Source organism: Pristiophorus japonicus, chromosome 12, assembly GCF_044704955.1.
Source record: "Pristiophorus japonicus isolate sPriJap1 chromosome 12, sPriJap1.hap1, whole genome shotgun sequence".
Classification (NCBI taxonomy): Eukaryota; Metazoa; Chordata; class Chondrichthyes; family Pristiophoridae; genus Pristiophorus; species Pristiophorus japonicus.
The window spans coordinates 52,396,888-52,417,521 of NC_091988.1; the positions used below are offsets into that span (position 1 = coordinate 52,396,888).

General features: G+C 43.7%; 1 protein-coding gene across 2 annotated transcripts in view; it reads right to left on the reverse strand.

The window, feature by feature from the left end:
• Positions 1–590: 590 nt before the first annotated feature.
• Positions 591–20,634, reverse strand: part of LOC139277250 (calcium/calmodulin-dependent protein kinase type 1-like) — a 221,760-nt gene continuing 201,716 nt past the window's right edge. For both annotated transcript variants that reach the window (XM_070895456.1, XM_070895457.1), the window contains exons 5-12: positions 19,102–19,240; positions 18,581–18,707; positions 15,740–15,815; positions 14,230–14,342; positions 11,539–11,617; positions 10,804–10,891; positions 9,970–10,108; positions 591–6,454 (exon numbers count right to left, since the gene is read on the reverse strand). In XM_070895456.1, the coding sequence (XP_070751557.1) occupies positions 6,351–6,454; positions 9,970–10,108; positions 10,804–10,891; positions 11,539–11,617; positions 14,230–14,342; positions 15,740–15,815; positions 18,581–18,707; positions 19,102–19,240 (865 nt within the window). In that variant the 3' untranslated portion in view covers positions 591–6,350. The remainder of the gene's footprint in view (positions 6,455–9,969; positions 10,109–10,803; positions 10,892–11,538; positions 11,618–14,229; positions 14,343–15,739; positions 15,816–18,580; positions 18,708–19,101; positions 19,241–20,634) is intronic.

Genomic DNA, 20,634 nt, shown 5'->3' on the forward strand with positions numbered 1-20,634 from the left:
TTTTAATATATTATTGATGTTAGCAAAAGTGTCAGGCTGCACTGACTGACTGTATTTTGGGAACCAGTGCAGCCATACTACAATGGGAAAGTTAATAGCATAGCATCTAGTCCCTGTTCCTCTAGTGCAAAGAACAATACTGACAGTAGAATAACCATTTGTAAACTGATGTACTGCAAATCTCAGGACAGGATTGGAATCAATGTGAAAACAATTTTTAACAACATTCAGCCCTTGCTGCAAATAATCAGTTTATCCAAATTATTGTACTTTGGAGTTAGGAAACAAAGTTAAGTTCAGCAAGCATCTTCCTTCAAGTATTGAAACATAGAAACCGGGAAATGTGCTGAAATATATTATAGCCCATCATGCAAAGAGCTGCCAAGTTCATACGATTAAAAATAAACAGATGCGACTTCAGCTGTTACAACCACAGGACATGTTCAACTAGACTCAGCAGTGGGCGTAAAGGAGAAAAGTGACTGCACCGACGGCTATGTCACAAAGTAGAGATGGACTGGGGCTAACAGGACAGTCACTGGGAAACACTGGTCAGCAAGGAAGCTGCTGAGAATGTGACCCCCCCCCCCCCCCCCCCGAATACAAACGATAAGATTGTCAGTAAACTCTTCCACATAGTTATATACCTCACTTCTACTCAACGTGACAACACAAATGACCTGTACAGGAGCTGCCACAATGCAGAGAGCATGATGGACATTTAACTCGTCCGTCTGCTGTCTCGGGATATTCTGTCGCATACACCCGGCGAACCCAAATGCCAGTCACTAACAATCTGGTCAACAGCTCAAAAGGGAACAAAATACAAAAGGGTCAAATCAGTCTTTAGATTTCATGTTAAACTCTTGCTTAATTCTTTGATAAGACAGATAAAATACCCTAATCACTGGTCAGGCACCCTATTATTGGCTTGTTGGAGCAATGGGTAATACGGGCCTTTTAATCATTGCTATTTCTCGTCTCAAATCGATCTTCGAGAGTATTGTTCCACCTCATCCTCAATACTATGTAACTGAACAGACTTCACCACTTGTGCTTTGGTCCTTGGTACCACTGCTGTCTTTACAACATTCAATGGCAATGGATTGAATATCCAAAATCAGTGGCATATGACAACGGTGTTTTATTATTTTTACCAGCAGTTTTATTCTTACTGACATTTGTTGCAAGCAACTGTACTCCAATCCTTTTGTAAGCTAGGGAGGGGTGGCACAAGGTTGAATTACAACAATCCAACAGCAAAAAGCTATGTTATTTACTAAACCACCTTTTAGACTTGATATCAGTCTCTGAATTGTACTTCAATTGCAGCTTGCTAATTGACAGCAACAGTGGCCTGAGGAATGCTGCTGCATTTTCTAGTTAGCCCTGCAGATGCTTGGCACGTTGACTGAATCGCCATGGATCCGAGACAGGAAGTCACAATCAAAAGGTAGGACATGCAGCCACATCATACTTTGAATAGTTCAATCCTTCACTATGTCCCAGGGCAGAACATATGGAATCTCTTGACCATATTTTCCTACTGGAACTGATTCTAAAAAGGTAGCCAGCTTTTCCCATGCCAAAAATGGGACAAGATGGGGGGGGGGGGGGAATTTTGATGTTTGCTTTCCCAATTCTGAATAACAAAGCTTCCAAGTCAGGACACAGAAGGGATACGGTAGTGTAGTGGTTATATGACTGGACTAGTAATCTAGAGAACGCAAGTTCAAATCCTGTCATGGTAGTTTGTGAATTTCAAATCGGTTCAAAAAAATAATAAACTAGAAATAAAAAGCAATAAAACATAAATTAACCACAAAGCTATCTGATTATTATGAAAACACAACTAATGTCTTTTAGGAAAGGAAACCTGTCACCCTTACCCAGTTTGGCCATATATGCGACTCTAGACCTATACCAATTTACCCTTCGACAGAGCCTCACAAGCTGTATCAAACCACTACAGCAACTTAAGTCCCATCACCACCTTGCTATGGAACAAGGAATGGGCAATAAATGCTGGCCTTGCCAGCGACACCAACATCATTTGAATGAATAAAAGTAAGAAACAAAATTCCTATTTTTATTTTAAATATTTGATATTTTAGACATTTCTGGGCATCCAACCCAAAAATGGACTGGTCTAAAATGTAGACAAGTCACAACAGAAAGCAGCTTAGCAGAGTAGGGCACATTGGGCTGAAATATGACACAAAACAGCAGTTTATAACCCCAGTAACTGCCAGCTGGAGTAAAAAGCAAAAAATACAGTGCAGCTCCATCAGATCAGACTGATGAACATTTCAGGTGTAAAGTCTTTGCAGACATACACTAGTCTCTGGAGAAGGGTCACCACCATTTCTTATTACAGATGCTCTGGATCCGCGATGTGTTTTCACAATGCTCGGTTTTTATTTCAGGTTCCCAGCATTTCCAGCTTTTTCTTTGCATTTCTATGGAATTTAAAACCTACCATCTTAAAAATCTTATTTCACGCCCAGAAATTCACTCAAATACAGGCAGTAGGTTACAGGTACATAACAAGCAGTTGAAAGACTATGAGTGGAATATACTGAAGTAAAATAGGACAGGCCATTGGTGGGACTGTCGACCCCAACCGCCCCCAGACACAGATGTCCAAGTTTTTGGGGGATAAATGAACCAAGATGAATGTTTCTTAAGCCAGAGTGTTAAAAGACTACTTTCCCCACAGTACAATATTGTGTGCATTAATTGGTGCAACCAGTGACGATGCTTAGCATCCAGTCAATGGAAGAATGTGCCAGTTGCCATTGCAGCGCTCACTTTCTGCTGTCAGACAGCAGGCTGACCAAATCGTAGATTATCTCTCAACAAAGGATGTACCAGCACTTAATTGTAGGAAACTGCCAGAATATGTCACTTATACACAGTAGAAATCTTTCAATAAAATCTCAGCGTACAGGCAAGACCACACAAAATAAATTCTCCAGTAAAGATACAAAATGTTGGAGCATTGGTAAGTGGAATTCAGCAGATGCTAAGAAAGACTGCTGCTCCCATTTCTGATTTCTTCTCCATGGTGCCTTCTCCATTTGTTCCTATAAGAATGGTCCTAATGAATCATAACTTCCCCCAAAAGACTGAAGTAAATATAATGGTACAAGAAGGAATGGGAAGAAGAATCACCACACTGACCCATTAGAATAATGTCTGGCACTGAGAGGTGTCAGAGTATCCACTATATTCAAAAGGTTGAATACACAACCCAGCTGTTTGCAGCTATATTCTAATGACCAGTGACCAACTTAAAGTTACTTCAGCTCAACAATCCCTTTACTTTTGCCCCATTAAGTCATGTAGACAGAACAAAAATTAAATTTTTCACAGGGGTGGGAAGTTAGATGATGAAACCTATAAAGACACCAGTATTACAATATAAATTCTAATAGTCCAAATTTCCTAAATCCATATTTTGGTATTTAATCTAACAGTCCTTAGAGACTACACCCATTCAGGTTTCCCTTTGGCCGTCCTTACTGAACCTCCACTTATACAGCTCATTCCACCTCACGCCAGCACTGCACAACATTGTCTGGGACGTAACTGAATTTTAGACTTTGTCTTGGTGATTAGTTGTGATTCACAAGGCCAACAGATAGTGTGAAATATTTCATTGTTTAAGTGAACAGGATGTCAAACATTTTGAAACATCCCTACAAGCCATGAATAACCCAGGTTTCCCCTCAGCTCATTACTAAACAGCTTATGGCAACATGCATTGGGAGTAATGCATTGCCCATACATTAAGAACTTCTCTGTTTTATCTTAAACCTAGCTTTTTAAAAAAAGGTATTGTTTCCAAAATCAACTGTTTGCCATCAATGGCTCGTGAACAGCTACAATATGTTGGATCACCACAGCATTGGTCCATTTAAACACAGGGAGGAGCCTCTCTCAATGATGAGATGGGAGATTCACTTGGTTGGAGCATTGGTAGTTTAGAGTGCACCCATCTATAAAACTGTATTCTCAGATTTAACTCACCTAAACCAAAAATATTTTTGAAAGATTTTTTTTTTGTAAAATAGTTTTGGGAATCCTTACTCTTGGACCCTGAGCACCGCGGCAAAGCAGCAGTGTGACTGGTATACTGTTGGGGCAGGCTAATGTATGGCTGGTAGTGAAGCAGGCGTGTAACTGAGTCACACCGGCAGTGTCGCTGAGTGTTGGCTCAGGCCGGCCGTGTGACTACCAACTTTGGAGAATCTCCTGGACTTACGGATTTTAGAACACCAACAAACCAAAAACTGAATCCTCCATCCTCAACGTTCCCAGTTCTTAAGCATCAGCTCTTCTTCTGTAGGGAGAGTCCAATTTACCCAGTTAATAGCATTACACACAGAGGAGTTGGCACTGGGATTACCCAGAATGATACAGTCCCAGACAAGTGCATTGGCAGATGGTCACAGTGCCAATATGAGAGCAGCCTATTCAGGTCATCAGCTTGGACTCATATGATGGCAAAGTGAGTTGCCTGAGAAAATATTTGACTCATTTATTTGCAAGCAAGTCCAACCCAGCATTTCACGGAGCAGTGCTCATGGCAGCTGCATAAAGGTTTTCCAAAAGGTCTGCACTGCATGCTCAGAAAAAGATTTTGCAAGAAAAAGAAGCGCTGTGTTTGAATCAGTAAGGGCAATTAAGTTGACCATGAATAAAACCCATCATATTATAGATGTCTGTTCCCCCAGAATGGATTCCATTGAACAGAATGACCCTTTCACTAACAGAGTAGGAAATGGTTATCCCGCTTACACCAATGTGCGTGTCCATGTACAAATTGCAGAGGAAGTTGGGATCGATTTTTTTTACCTGCATAACTCTACTCCTTAGCCCTTCTTAATATTTCAAACCTGTAAGCGTGCAATTTCATCAACTGACTAGAATTAAAACCACTGAATTATGTAAAAATATTAGAGCTAGATCACCGAGCTTTAGGACAGGACTACCTTTTGCAGAAGTGAATATCAAATAATTAAAATTAGAACAAACGTCACTGAACTCAACAACTGATCCGGTGAGGGGCACCAGCCCAAAAGAGTTAACCTATCACCTGTTTTGTAAGGAGTGGATGGAAATCTAGGGACTACTGCAGCCGATCATATTCTTCTAATACTTTATCCAACATTCAGCTACTGGCCTTTCAGCCAATCAGCATTGTTTAATGGTGTGATCGACTGAAGATCCATAAAAAGGAAAATACAAAAGGCCCGATAAAAACAACAATTTTTCAGCCTAAAATCTTTCAACTGAATAAAATTCACCGAGTTAATCAAATGGCACTGGTTGACAAGTCTGAATAATTCCCATAGCAGCACAATTTTAAGCAACTGTTAAATGAGCCCTCATTTTGTGGGAGAACGAGAAGCTGTAGTTCAGGACAACATTCTAGCTCTCTCAGTAAAGGTTCATGAAATGTTTCAAAGCAAGTACAAAGCAATTTTGATCCAACTATCGATTGTGTTTAAAGATTTTTTTTTTTAAAAAACACAGGTAAGGAATGATCTCAGACAATTTGTGATAGTCCATATTAATCAAACTGCAAACTCAGATGACCCAGGAATCCAGATGCCAATGTGGATGGGGCTTGGTCCCAATAGAAGAGACAATTTGATTAAAATCATCATATTATATACATGTACACACAAAACAGCCTTCAATATCAGGTCAAACCTGTGTGGCACTTTCCATGATACTTGGGACAATCCTCCTTAGATATTAGGGAGAGGATTCAAAGTATCGGCAACATTAAAATGTCACCAGCAGTAATCTATAGGATGACCTTTGTACAAGGAACCATCCAATAAAGAGAGAACGCAGGGTCAAGCTCATCTGGAACTCTGAGCGAATTTATCGAGCCCTTTCTTTTGATTTTTTTTGTTATTTAAAAAAATCTCTCAATTGTAAATTTAAAACATTTAAAATATTTAAAGTCCTGTCCCAGCTTTTCAGCTGTCAAAGATTTGATTTCTAACTTTTTCTATAATTTTTCTCTTATTTGCAAGAAACCAGTTTCCAGATATGGAATTTAAAATGCAAGCAGTGATCGGGTGCTCACCACTCCCGAATGTCACTCGCACAATCAGCTCGCCTGTATCACCCCCTCACACACAGAAGCAATAATTACATCACTGGTTCTACTGGTTCGACATTCTGGCGAACAGGAAAGTTTAAGAGCATTCAGAAGGGGCCCCCAAGCACAAGGCTCTCAGGTAAGATGTACTGAGAATGGAATGATTGTTGCAGTTAAAATCTGCTTCTGCGTCATCAATAACCAGCACGTTGATGGTCTCCATTTGGACTTAGACCCAGTTAGAGTAGTGGCAGCTGTGAGAATGGTTGGTCAGCAAGCTTTGTTCCGTTTGCACTGGAGAGGACGGAAGAGGGCATTCATCACAGGGTGAACCTTGGAAAAGAAATAGGACACTGTTACAGTCAGGAAAGACAATGAGTACCCAGGTCTGACCAGTCAATTTGCACCATCATAAAACATAGCAAGGTTGCCTTGAAAGGACAATTGTCACATCTTAGGCAAACTGCTCATCCTATAGAGGCTGAATGAATCCCATTCCTATACCCATGTAAAATGCAATGTCGATCCATGTAGCGCAATATACATCTCACCCCTAAAAAAATAAAACTGCTCTTTGCTGACTCCACTACTACATGAAGACTTGATACAACCAACTAGAGAATCTTTGAGCTTGAGGTGGCTTCAAGATGACACGCCTAGTGATGGAAGTTAAGAACTAAATAAACTCTCTGGCAGATTTGGTAATCTCATACATGAACCAGGCAGGTCCATAGTATTGCAAGGCACTGTTGATACTTGACCAGCCAGTCTGGTTAACTATTGCTACCTGGAGGAGTAGACCCATCATTAAGGCTGGAATTATTCTCCTATAGCTCTAGCAGCCAAACCCCAACAGGTAGGGTGTCTCTCACTGGACAAACAGTAAAATCTTTCCAGTGGCTCCATGCTGGTGGGCTATACAGTTTTAGCTGGTTTAATTCGAACAGTATTCCCTCCCTATACTTGGGCATTACAAAACCTTGGCTTTGCCAATCAGTGACAAAGCTATCTCAATTTATATAGGACATGTCCCTATGGGGAGTACATCCACTCCATATCGGTGTGTGGCGATCCTTAAACTTCGGTTTCCACACTTGCCAGACACACAGCTGACAAAAAAAAATCTTAAAAATGCAGGGCAGCCACTCCATACAAAAGATACAATATAGCTAGGCCTACATTTTGATTGTTAAAGGGGTATTTAATTCAGGACTTCTTTCAAAATAATGTGTCATAGTAGCAGGAAATTTGGTTTCTGTCAAGCTTAAATGCAACATGGAGTTTAAACTCTACCCAGATTAACTGACTTTTCAAAAATAAGAAGCTTCCTATTGTGGTGACTTCCTCTTTCAATGTGGTAATATAATTGAACGCAGTCATTTGGAATTGCCAGCACTTCCAATACTGGGGACAACTGGTGAAAAAACATTTTCTCAAATAAAAGCAGATGTTGGGGTGATGTATTTATATATATATATATATATATATTTAAATTCCCCTTTTAAGTTTGTGTATCTCCCACGCGCCTTCAACTGAACGGCAGGATGGCTTGCATTTCTACCTTAAGAGGTGGAAAAATCTAAGCCATGAACACTTTTATGGCCATCAATTATTTAAAGAATTAAGAAAAATCAAAGGATTGTTCCTTCTCCCCGGTCCAGCAGTGCCTAGCTGAGGGGGCAGAACGTAGCCTGGTCCCAGGCCTTTTGCGATGTTGCCCTATTGCTGGCCACTGGGAAGTGCACATCCTCAGTGTTTAGTGACTCTTTCAAACTCTCCCTCACTCCCACTCCTCACCGGGGCTCCATTCCACACCCCCCTACCATAGCATGGCAGAGCTGAGTATTATCATTTGGGGAACCGCGGGTGCATCCTACAACAAATGCAGCTTTTTGAACTGGAATACGCTGCACCGCTGGTCATCCTCCATACTCTTTAGAGAGAGAGAGGCCGAAAAGCCTTGGTTCCTCTAGCGCTCTCCTGCCACAAATCTGGAAGGTCAGAAACTAGACCAGGATTGAGATGAGTCAACCCAACCCTATGCTGTGAGTTTCCACAGGGTCTGGCAAGAGGTGAAGCCTATTCCCCTTAAAGGGCAGTGATGCAGTGGAGGGGTGGAGAACAATGGCTTACTATGTTGGGAGTTCCCATTATCTCAGCCGCGCAGCTCAGGCCATCTTTGGATGCTAGTGTGAACTGTGAGAAGGGGCCAACTGGACTCTTTGCTGGAAGAAGTGGGGCCCACCTGGGAGCCCAGTCCTGGACCCCCTTTACTAAGGGGGCTGTGGAGGCAGCCTTTCTGCGGCAGAGGTTATCATGCCGATTTTCCAGCAAGAGGGGAATGCAGGCAACTGAGATGCGCCTTTAGTGGAGTGGGCACTCATCATCAAATGAGGTGATGTCCCACTGGCTCTGCGTATTCCAGTGGTATCAGCACTGGAGTCCAGCAGCTGGCATGATCCTGGCATAATTGTGGGTTTTCAGGAACATGGGTTGGACTTCAGCGGTCCAAAACCGGTCCTCACAATTCCAGCTCTCCACTCAGACATGAGGATGCATCCTTGCCTGGTCCCAAGGCCATCGAAATGAAATCTGGAAGTGAGTTTTTCTTCTGTGGCAAGACATTAACTGGCGCAATCGATCTTGTCCTCTTGGACAGCACTTTTTACTGTCTGATGGCAGAAGAACCAAACCCACCAGACGCTACAGAGCTTCTGCTGCCAACATACCCTGACTTCAGTGACATTGTAAAATAGATCAGGAGCCACTGCTGCCAGGCACTGGTGGGCAAGGTCAAGTGGTTGGAAAACAAAGACCATGATTTGGTACGTCAGCACAGTGGTTATGTTACTGGACTAGTAATCCAGAGATCGGGACCCATGATCTGGGGACCTGAGTTCAAATCTCACCTCGGCAACTGGGAAGTTTAAATGCCATTAATTAAATAAAGCTTGAAATTAAAAAAACTAGCGTCAGTAATGGTGGCCATGAAACTACTGGATTCTCACCAAAAATCCATCAGGTTCAATCATTTCCGAACTCACCCCTGTGCTCACTGACCCACATTGGCTTATGGTTAAGCAATGCCTCGATTTCAAAATTCTCATCCTTATTCCATGGCCTCGCCCCTCCCTATCTCTAATCTCCTCGTGTGCGCTCCGCTAATTCTGTCCTCCTGAGCATCCCTGTTGCCTCGGCCCCAAGCTCTGGAACTCCCTGCCTAAACCTCTCCGCTTCTCTTTCCTCCTTCAAGCCGCTCCTCAAAACATACCTCTTTGGCCAAGCTTTTGGTCACCTGCGCTAATTTCTACTTATGTGGCTTGGTGTCAAATTCTTAGCACATAATACTCCTGTGAAGTGCCTTGGGACGTTTCACCATGTTAAATGCGCTATATAAATATACGTTGTTGTTGTTGTTGTTGTTTAGGGAAGGAAATCTGCCATCCTTTACCTAACCTGGCCCATATGTGACTCCAGGCACACAGAAATGTGATTGACTCTTAACTGCCCTCTGAAATGGCTTAGCAAGCAAAGGGCAATTAGGGATGGGCACTCAATGCTGGCATTGCCAGCGGCGCCCACATGTATCCCGTGAATACATTTTTAAGAGTTCAAATGGCCAAGCATGCAGAGCCTTTGGTTAGTTACCCAGGAACTGTGGAATCCATCCGACACTATAAACAGAAAGCAACTCTACACTATAAAGAGGGAATAGACAATGGAGGGGGATGAAGTTCAAAGCCTAGACTGCCAGCCCCCAACTTGATCAAGCTGAAGGAGTGCACCCAAGTATCAGTGCAATCTGCAGCACATTTCACATATAGTACCACAGATTCACAAACTCTTACCATTGTTTGAATCTCCCCCTGGCACCAGCAGTGTCCCATGGCATGGACTGGTTGGTGTGTTTTGCACGGACCCTTCCTGACTGGTGCCCAAATGCAGTTTCCTCATGTGACGTATAACAGCAGTGGCATTAAAGGCTTGCTGGAGGAAGAGGATGGAAATATCAGAGTTACAAATGGTGGAAGAGTGAAGTGGGAAGGAGATATAAAAAGAGGAACTATGGGGAGGGCAAGGAAAAATATACAGATTGCGATGAATGAAAAAAAATGCAGATAGATATTATACTGCTCTCAATCAGGTCACTTTCTATTGTATATATTATGTTCTTATATGCAGTAATGTCACAAGAGATCTTCTTTTCATCAATAACCCTGCAGTAAAATGAAGACACTGAAGGCAAAGGCTTCACTCCCTGTAGGTACTGCACCTTCCTGGAAATCTCACTATCTTTAACAGATTTGAACATTTCTTAGTGCTTTTGGATAAGACAAGGGCTCCATTCTACACATCTGTACAATGCATGTCATGTCATGTACAATAAGGATTCTGGAGAATAAAGATTTCCTGTCAGATTGTTTTTTGAGATAGTGGATCCACATGGCAAAACAAGGGAGAGAATGAAAGACACATCTTTTCAATCGTTCATTTCTAATTAAACAGCCAAGAGAGATCCTTTGTGCTGTCAAGCAGATTTTCTAAGGCTTTCGAAATATTGTAATGATTAGCTGCACGACCCCTCAACTTAAAGCATTAGAGATTAAATCTGTATCTGATAAATGTAATTGAACAAGATACTGCACACACTCGATGCCTGCCACTGCCCCCCAGGTACCGACCTTCCATTTACTCTTGGCAAAGTTCTTTCTGATTTGGGCGCTGACCGACTCGTGGATGTTCTTATCTAAGGCAGTGTCACCAGCAATCCTGCAGGATGGGAAGATAAAGTTCAGCATAAGAGAACAAAAACATGCAAACTGATGCCGTGTACAATAAATGAGTGCAATTACTATTGCCCAACAGACCTATGCAACACAAGAATACGAAGTAGGCGTGAATGAGAAACATGGTCCTTTTAGATCATCATCATCATCATCATAGGCAGTCCCTCAAAACGAGGATGACTTGCTTCCACGTCAAAAAGGGATGAGTTCACAGGTATTTCAATGAAGGACCTAATATTCCAGGTCCTGAACTACATCTTGAAGGGTGGAAGATGCCTGTACGTGAATGTTTTTTCAAAAACATGTGGTGGCTGTTGCACACCAGCCACCAAAAAGGCTTGACAGAGCTAGGTCTTGGTCCAATGGCCAGGATTAAACAAGACGACTGGAGACCAACTTTGCTGCACGAACTTAGCGCGCACACATATCGCAGTATGGGCTGGCCCATTTAGATTACTGTTATTTGGGCCCATGCACAGGGCTCAGTTAGTTTTTTTTTCCATCTCCTTCCTGCTATAGCATGAAGTCTTTTCAACGTTTAATCTGCAGCCCCATCTTTCTTCCTGGTGAAACCTATTTATAAACCTTCCATTAGCACAGGGAATAGACACAATTCAGTTCAAATCTTACCAGGGATGCTGCAAAGCTTGGTCACAGGTGTAGCGTTTATTAGGGTCCTTCTCCATCAGATGTTGGATAAAATCTTTGGCTGGAGTGAAACCAAATAAAAACTTTGTGAAAACTGCAGTTATAAGACATCCACAGCTTTTCACAACCCATAACCCAGCAAAAAATTATCCACAAGAAAACAAGCTCAGTGAGTTTGATAAGGAGCTTTGGTCTATGACTACAGCAGAGCTAAAAGCTACAGTTTAAGACCAACACTATAGACAATGGCACAGCATACTGATGTACCAGAAAAAGTGCACCATAAAGGGGAAGGCACAGAGGTTCTTGCTGCAATCCTGCCAAAGAGCTTCGGATTCTAGTTGTGCTGTTGGGGGAGATGCTGAGTGGTGGAATGGTGGAAGAGAAAACTTATGGACGAGTCACTCCGATTTCACGTCTGCACCGCTCAGTAACTGAGGCAAAGGCTAGCTGCATCTAGAATTTTTTGGCACCATCGCCACAACACGTGGCAAAGGACAGGACCAGGAATGTGCTGGGAGACAACATCTGACACATCAGGTCCAGATGGTATGTGTCCCAGTAAAGAAAGTTGGGGAAGAAATAGCAGAGACATTAACCATCATTTCCCCCCAAATCTTTGAAAACAAGAATTATGCCAAAGAACTGGTTGTGTTCCTGTTCAAGTGAGGGGGATAAGCCAAGACATTATCGGTGAATTCGTTTTACCTCAGTTGTAGGCGAGCTTCTACAGTTTTTAATTTATGGGATGAAATTAACAAATACTTACAAAGGTAATTGGTATGGTCTGCTTGGATTTGTAAATGCCAGGTCATGTTTGACTAATTTCATTGAATTTTGAGAGGAAATGAAAGTGTATAAATAAAGGGAATGCAATGGAAGTATATATGGGCATTTGGAGAAAGTTGGACAAAGTGCCACATAAAGACACTGATGACCAAAATTAAGGCCCACAAGGGATGGCTGAGACAGAAAGCAGAGTATGGGTTTGATGTTTTTCCAGTTGAGGAGGTGTGGGCAATGGTGTGCCCAGGGATCTGAGCTGGACTCTTCTTTTGGATGAATTTCCCTCCCCTTAAGTTAGACATAGATACAAGAGGAAGGATATTGAGGTTTGCAGATAGCAAATTAGGGGACATAGCACACTGTGAGGAAGAATTCCAGAGATTGCAGGAGGCGACAGATATAGTTCAGTGTAGAGAATTGTGCAGTAGTACATTTTGGGGAGAAAGAATAACCCAAGGAATAAAATTTCCCCGACCAAAGAGTGGTGCACTCACCACGGAGAATCGAGCGATTTTGATCTTTTAAAAACAAATGTCTGCTTGCGGGCACTGTTGAGGGGCGGAAGTGCCTTTGGAGCGGGACGGCCGTTGCTCCGAGTCGCTGATGACGTCAGCACTATGCGGACGTGCCATGTCGTGCTGACACATCACAACGTCCCTCCCCTTCAGTTAAAGGGGAGGGCCGCTGCAAACTCTGCAATTAGTTTAGTTAGGCCCACTGGGCCACAAAGAAGGGTTTCAGCTGGGCCAGTGGTCCGGTATCCAAGAGGAGGTGCCGGGCTCCCTGTTGGCGGCCTGGCCGAACCTGTGGGCACCATTGTCGGGCGACAATGTGAATAACTGGCGACCACCGCAGGCCGCCCTCCCCTTTCAGGGTGGACCCGCCGCCCAGCCACACACAGCTTCCCGACCGGAGGAAAGTGGTCAGCAGTATCGACTGGCGGCAATTTCCCTCGCGGGGTAGAAAGTGTGTCGCCGCCGGTCGGCGTGTGCCCGACGGGGCATTGGCGCGGAAACCTGTTCTTGCCGCTCCCGGCCTGGGGGCAATCTCGGATAGATCAGACCAACCGTCTGCCCCCGGTCGGTGAGGCCTATCCGCTCCATTACTGCATTTCAGAGGCCGTAATGGGCCTTGGGGGGGGCAATTTCGGCCCCAAGATCTCTTGTGGTGTAGATAGTTAGATCTTTAAAGGTGGGAGTGTAGGGGGAAAAAAGGCAACTGGGATTCTAGGTTTTATACATTGGGGCTTTGAATATAAACAGTAAGGAAGTGGTGTTGAATTTGTACTAGACATTGGTTGGGCCTCAGTGGGAGTACTGCAAGCAGTTCTTGGCACCCCATTACAAGGAGATTAGAGCTGTGGGAAAGGTACAGTAGAATGCTACCAGGAATGAGAAGTTATGAAGACAATCAAGAAACTGTGGCTTGGAACTGGGAGTGGCATAGCGTATTGTGGAGAATGGGAATAGTCAGACTGATTTTTTTCTTTTCAAAAAGTATGAGAGCAATTTTGATCTGCATTTTCGGAGTTGTCTTTTTCTACGTAATTCCCACACCTTATTACAATTAATTATTCCAGAAGCTAACATGTGCAGAAGTTCAAGTGCAAGACAACCCACCATGCTGCTCTCGCAAACTAGTAATGGTGATATGTCACAGGCAACATTTGGGAAGAAGGTGCCTGCTGGATCTCTCTCTCTGCAGGTGAGAACTGCAAGAACAGGGAGACAAGTTACAAGAGGAGGGGGGGGGGGGAAATAGAGCCAGATTCCTATAGTATGGTTAGCAATAGTTTTACTACCCTGCATGCAACTTCAATCTGAGAAAGTCCACTGAGTGCATCTGAGAACCTCTCGATAACAACATAATGCAGTGATCTGGCCGTACCCGAGTCAGAAATATCATCCCAGTACGGAGAATCAAATTCATATTCCGCCTTTAGAATCTGCTCAAACAGCTTTGCATCATTTTCATCATAAAATGGAGGATAACCACACAACCTGCAGGAGGGAGAAAAAAAGCAAACATCAAATGAAGAATCTTCAGGAAATCTGCACAGTTATAAGGACCAGAACAGTAATAAATGTGTCTTGGAAGGAGACTGCAAGGTAAGCAGCCACCCTTCCCTCCACCTTTACATTATCTGACAGTTATGAACAGTAATAATTTAAAATTAAATATCACAATTTTATGGAATCATAGAATGGTTGCAGCACAGAAGGTGATTCGGCCCGTCGAGCCCGTGCCGGCTCTCTGCAAGAGCACTTCAGCTAGTCCCACTCCCTCGCCCTTTCCCCAAAGTCCTGCAATTTGTTTTTGTTCAGGTATGATAGAGGGTACAGAGGAGATTTACCAGGATGTTGCCTGGACTGGAGAATTGTGGCTATGAGGAAAGATTGGATAGGCTGGGTTTGTTTTCTATGGAACAGAGGAGGCTGAGGGGAGACCTTATTGAGGAGTATAAAATTATGAGGGGCCGAGATAGAGTGGATAAGGAAGGACTTATTTCCCTTAGCAGAGGGGTCAACAACCAGGGAGGCCGTAGATTTAAAGTAACTGGTAGGAGGTTGCGAAGGGGTTTCAGGGGAAATCTTTTCACCCAGAGAGTAGTTGGGGTCTGGAACTCACTGCCTGAAAGGGTGGTAGAGGCAGAAACCCTCACCACATTTAAAAAGTACTTGGATATGCACTTGAAGTGCTGTAACCTACAAGGCTACAACCTACAAGGCTACGGACCAAGAGCTAGAAAATGGGATTCGGGTGAATAGCTCTTTGTCGGCCGCGCAGACACAATGGGCTAAAATGGCCTCCTTCTGTGCTGTAAATGTCTAGGATTCTATTATACTTATCCAACTCCCTTTTGAAAGCCGTGATTGAGTCTGCCTCCACCACCCTTTCAGGCAGTGCATTCCAGATCCTAACCACTTGTTGCGTAAAAAAGTTATTTCTTATGATGAATCTTTCCACTCTTATGGCACAAGGTGTCAAGGCTGGTGAATGGAACATCCCCTTCTATTTCTCGGCAGACAAGCCAGCTGCAGACCAAAGCATCTGGTTCCCAGTCCACCTGTGCCTGAACCTCAAGAGCACCAGTTTCTCAGTCCTGACAGACATTCTTGTAGTCTCTTTGTGAGATTAGTCATTTAAATCTAATTGGATACCGTTTATTTTAAAATGGGACCCCACAGCTTCAGAACCAATTGCAATTATCATAGGACCTTCCAGCCAGCAGAGCAAAGACATTCATCCCATTAATCGGGACTGGATTTGAATCTGGGTTAAAGCCATTCAGACTCCTGATCTGTCCTGACTTTGCTGATCTCAAGTCACCATTACCAGATTTGAATTAAATGGTCCACATGCCCCTTTTCAAGATCAGATTCCTATGAAAACTTACAAGATATAGGAGATCACTCCTATGGACCAGCAGTCAACTGCTTTACTGTAGGGCTTCTGGGCCAAAACCTCTGGAGCTGGGGAGAGAAATCAAAAGATGCCAGGTTAGCAGAATGGACATCCTCTGACAGACAGCAGGCATAAATGACCCACGATGACAATACATAATGGGCTGGATTGTCGGCTCTTTTGCGCCCCGGAGCGGCAACAATGGCAGTGGTGAGATGTTCTGGTTGGGCAGTCAACCTCCAGCGATCCTCGGGTCCAGTTTTGTGGTGGCATGGAGCAGTACTGCCCGGAAGTGCTGCACCGGTGCACAAGGCCTCTGGTTGTGACACCGGCGTGAATTTGAACTCCTGCCCGACCCGTACACCCAGAAGCGTGCCGCGCACTGACCGCCTGGGAAATCAGGGCGGTCCAACCATCCCGTCGGCGAAGAGGTGAGTAATGGACTCCTAAGGCAAGCGTGATTGTTTTTACTTTAATTTTTTTTCAGCGATTTGTGTTGTGGTGGGCGTGGGCGATGTTTTGGGAAGGTGTGTGTTTTTTTTAAAATATAAGGTGCCCCACCCCCCCACCCCCCCACCGACTCTCGGAGCGCTCCCGGCCTGACTCTTTAGCATCCGTCCGCCCAAGAGAGGTTTACAAGGCCTCCCTTAGCGCTGCGCGCCCGACTCAGGGCCCAGCTGCCCAATGTTACTTAGAGGCGTAAACTGTTCCCGGGCGCTAACTTTCCCGCCCCATCGCCATTATCGCCCCAAAAACATCAAAGCCGAAAGTCCAGCCTATGTCTCATGCAAATCTAAGCCCACTTCCAATTCATGCAACTCGCCCATCTCCCTTGTCATTCGTTCTGTTGTTGTGTGTCTGTCCTTCATTACATTAAGATGTAATTCACTGTGAATGTATCTTAATTCATATGAACATGTAAAAAAAAAAGAGTTGGTCCATCGACCATCTCCCCAGCATGGTGTAAGGTACACACATCACCCCCCTTCCACTGAGCCACACAACCTGCTGAGAGCAGCAAAAAAAAAAACAGAGATAACAAATGTTAGGCCAATTTAGAAAAAAAACCTTCAGGTAAATTCCTCTCTGACCTCTGAAGGCAATCAAGCAAGCTCCAGGAAACCATAAGCAACTGGGTGGCCTAACTCCCCAGTGACCCAGCTAGCTTCTAAATGTAGAGAATTAATTCACTGAACAACAAATGGTTTTAATGCCTGCACCGACAATAATCCCTGGTGGTGAACTCTTTTACCAATAGTGTTTCCTTCCATTTGTTCCTTCTTTGAATTACAAATAAAATTCTCTTTCGATTTATTTAGAAACCATTCCAAACTGTAAAAATTTCCAGACGGAAGCAGCTCCCCCTTCTCCCTCAATCACCCGCCTAGATATCCTCCTGTTGTCACATTCCCACTACAAGCTAATCTACGTGGGCATACACACACTGTATGTTGTTTCTGTACAGCATTTAACAAATAAAGCTTTCATCACTTAGCACATGGACTTCTGGCTCTGTCCTAAACCAGCAATGTGGTCTGAGCTTCCGTTCAAGTCTAATGATTTGCATACGTTTCCATATGGATCGCAGCAATTCTGCTCCATCCACAATCTTGTTGAAGCTTTCATCCTGGTAAATAAGGTCTAAAAGACTAATTCATAGAATTATAGAATGGTTACAGCTCAGGAGGAGGACATTCGGCCCGTCGAGCCACTGCCAGCTCTCTGCAAAAGCCATTCAGCTCGTCCCACTCCCCCACCCTTTCCCTGCAGACCTGCAACTTTTTTTCCTTCAGGTACTTATCCAATTCCCTTTTGAAAGCCAGGATTGAATCGGTCTTCCCCACCCTTTCAGGCGGTGCATTCCAGATCCTAACCACACACTGCGTAAAAAGTTTTTTCTTCATGTTGCCTTTGGTTCTTCTGCCAATCACCTTAAATCTGTGTGTCCTCTGGTTCTCGACCCTTTCACCAATGGGAGCAGTTTCTCTCGATCTACTCTGTCTTGACCCAGCGATTTTGAACACCTCTATCAAATCTCCTCTCTGCTCTAAGGAGAACAACCCCAGCTTCTTCAGTCTATCCTCGAAACTTAAGTCCCTTATCCCCAAAACCATTCTTGTAAATCTTTTGCGCACCCTCTCTAAGGCCTTCACATCCTTCCTAAAGTTCGGTGCTCAGAATTAGACACAGCACTCCACAGTTGAGGCCGGACCAGTGTTTTATAAAAGGTTCATCATAACTTTCTTGCTTTTGTACTCTATATCTCTATTTGTGAAGCCCAGGATCCCGTATGCTTTTTCAACCTGCCCTTCGACCTTCAATGATTTGTGCACATATACCTCTCTGTTCATGCACCCGCTTTAGGATTTTAGTTTATACTGCCTCTTCTCATTTTTCCTACCAAAATGTATCACTTTGCACTTTTCTGCATTAAATTTCATCTGCCATATGTTCGTCCATTCCACCAGCCTGTCTATGACTTCTTGAAGTCTATCACTGTCTTCCTCACTGTTCACTGTACTTCCACAAACTCTTAACCCCACAGTTACTTCCAAAGGCAAAGGTTGGGGGAAGAACCTTTGAACTCTTAAATCAGTCCATAAATACTAGCTGTTATTTACCTACTTACTTCTGTTTCAGTTTGAGTACTCGTCGATCGTTTCAAACCCGATGTTCCATCCAAATACTCCCCTATTGCTGCTATTCACCCTCCGCCCTCCAAGCATCCTTTACCTCTTCATTCGTGGCCCCCCCGGGCGAAGGTAACGTTGCAGTGGCCAATAGTAAAGCTTCAGCATGCTCAACCTGACTCGCGGTTGCCGTGTGGACTTACCCACGTATCCAGGTGTGCCACACGCTGTCGACATCACACTCCCGGTCCCCTCGATTTTAGACAGACCAAAGTCACTGATCATTATTTTGGAATCTTCATCGACACTGTAGTACAGCAGATTCTCAGGCTGGAGGTAAAATGTAAAAAAAAACATTTCTGTCATTTAACACAGAGGAGTCTATCTGTGGATACATACACAGGTCAGTAAATGCAAGAGTGTGTGTACATGTGCGCGCAAATTGGCTGCCACGTTTCCTATGTTACAACAGCGACTACACACTTCAAAAAAGTACTTCATTGGCTGTAAAGCACTTTGCAACATCATGAAGTTGTGAAAGACGCTATATAAATGTGAGTCTTTCTTTACGTGGATCCAGCACCTATGTAAGCTGTTTGTGGTGTATATCTGTGTATACACAGATCTAGAGCTGTAATAAGACACTGAATGGCAAATGCAAGATTACTGGTTCAAGTCGGTGGAAGTGGGGCATCCGGAACTTTCTGCTGCAGCGCCCACGTACCTTCAAGTCTCGGTGTACAATGCCCAGTTCGTGGAGGTATGTCACAGCATCCAGGATTTGCTTGATCAACATGCTGGCATCTTTCTCTGTGTAGAAGCCCTTGTCCACTATCCTGTCAAACAGTTCACCACCAGACACGCTGGGAAAGACAAAACAGGAAACACAATGACAGGGGCACAATACAAGATTTGATCTCAATTTGATCTCAATCCATTATTCACACCGGTAAGGACAAGGCCCATGCTTAGGATTATAAGAGCGATTCCCAGGCAGCACAAACCCATTTAATGTAACGAGAGAGAAGGATTTCCCTTCACCATTAAGTGTTGTCACCAGGTGTTTGGGAATATTGGATATTGTCCAAATACACTACAGGAAAAATAGGCACACAAACCAATGTGCTACTTGGGTGATGCTCTTAATTCAACTGCCAAATTGCTTCCACGAATACCATCAACAGAGACAGATTAGTGTTATATAGACCAAAACACACTCTCCATACACAACCCAGATTCATACCGATAAGAAGCTATAAGTTTTTTTCCCCCACAGTACAAACATTCCAAATAGCCACCATTCTGCTTTACTGAAATCATGGTGACAATTCTGACACATGTAAAATGGACAATGCAGCCCACGGCACAACCCAAGCCATTACAGGGAGGAGCTTTAAAGGGTTATCATCAACGCACCAAGACGTTTTTGGGTCGGCTTGATCCCAGAACAGCTCCTCTGAAATCTTTCTCCACATGACACTTTCTTGGTTGCTGGAAAAAGCTCAAACTACAACATTTATACACAATGTGGTTTGCAGATTTGAATCTTTTACAGAGGATATACGGCACAGATATAGCCATTCGGCTCAACCAGTCCATGCCAGCGTTTATGCTCCACTTGAACCTTCTCCTGTTATTCCTCATCTAAATCTATCAGCATAACCCTCTATTCCCTTCTCCATCATATGCTTGTCTAGCCTCCCCTTAAATGTATCTACTATTCGCTTCAACCACTCCCTGTGGTAGCAAGTTCCACATTCTCACCACTCTCTGGATAAAGAAGTTATTTCTGAATTCCCTACTGGATTTCCTGGTGACTATCTTGTATTGATGGCCTCTAGTTATGCTCTTCCCCACAAGTGGAAACACTCTGTGTCTATTTCCTCAAAACCTTTCATAATTTTAAAGGCCTCAATTAGGTCACCCCTCCGCCTTCTCTTTTCTATTGAAAGTAAAATGTAAATAATTCATAGCGCCACACATGCTCATCACTGCAAAGCTCCCCATCTACAAAACAAAGATGACATGTCTTGCACAAAGTTAACATTGGGACAAGTTCCTTTAGTTCTCATTACCAGCGACAGCTGGATGCTCCAGTAACAGGGAAGGTCCCAACACGTTATTAATAATACTCTGACGATACAATTGCTAGCCACACAAACAGCTAGACGCCCAGGAATTTTACAAACTAACAACAGACCGTGCCTTGCCTCGGAAGTGGAGAAGGTTGGAGCACAGGATAGACAAGGAATTACTG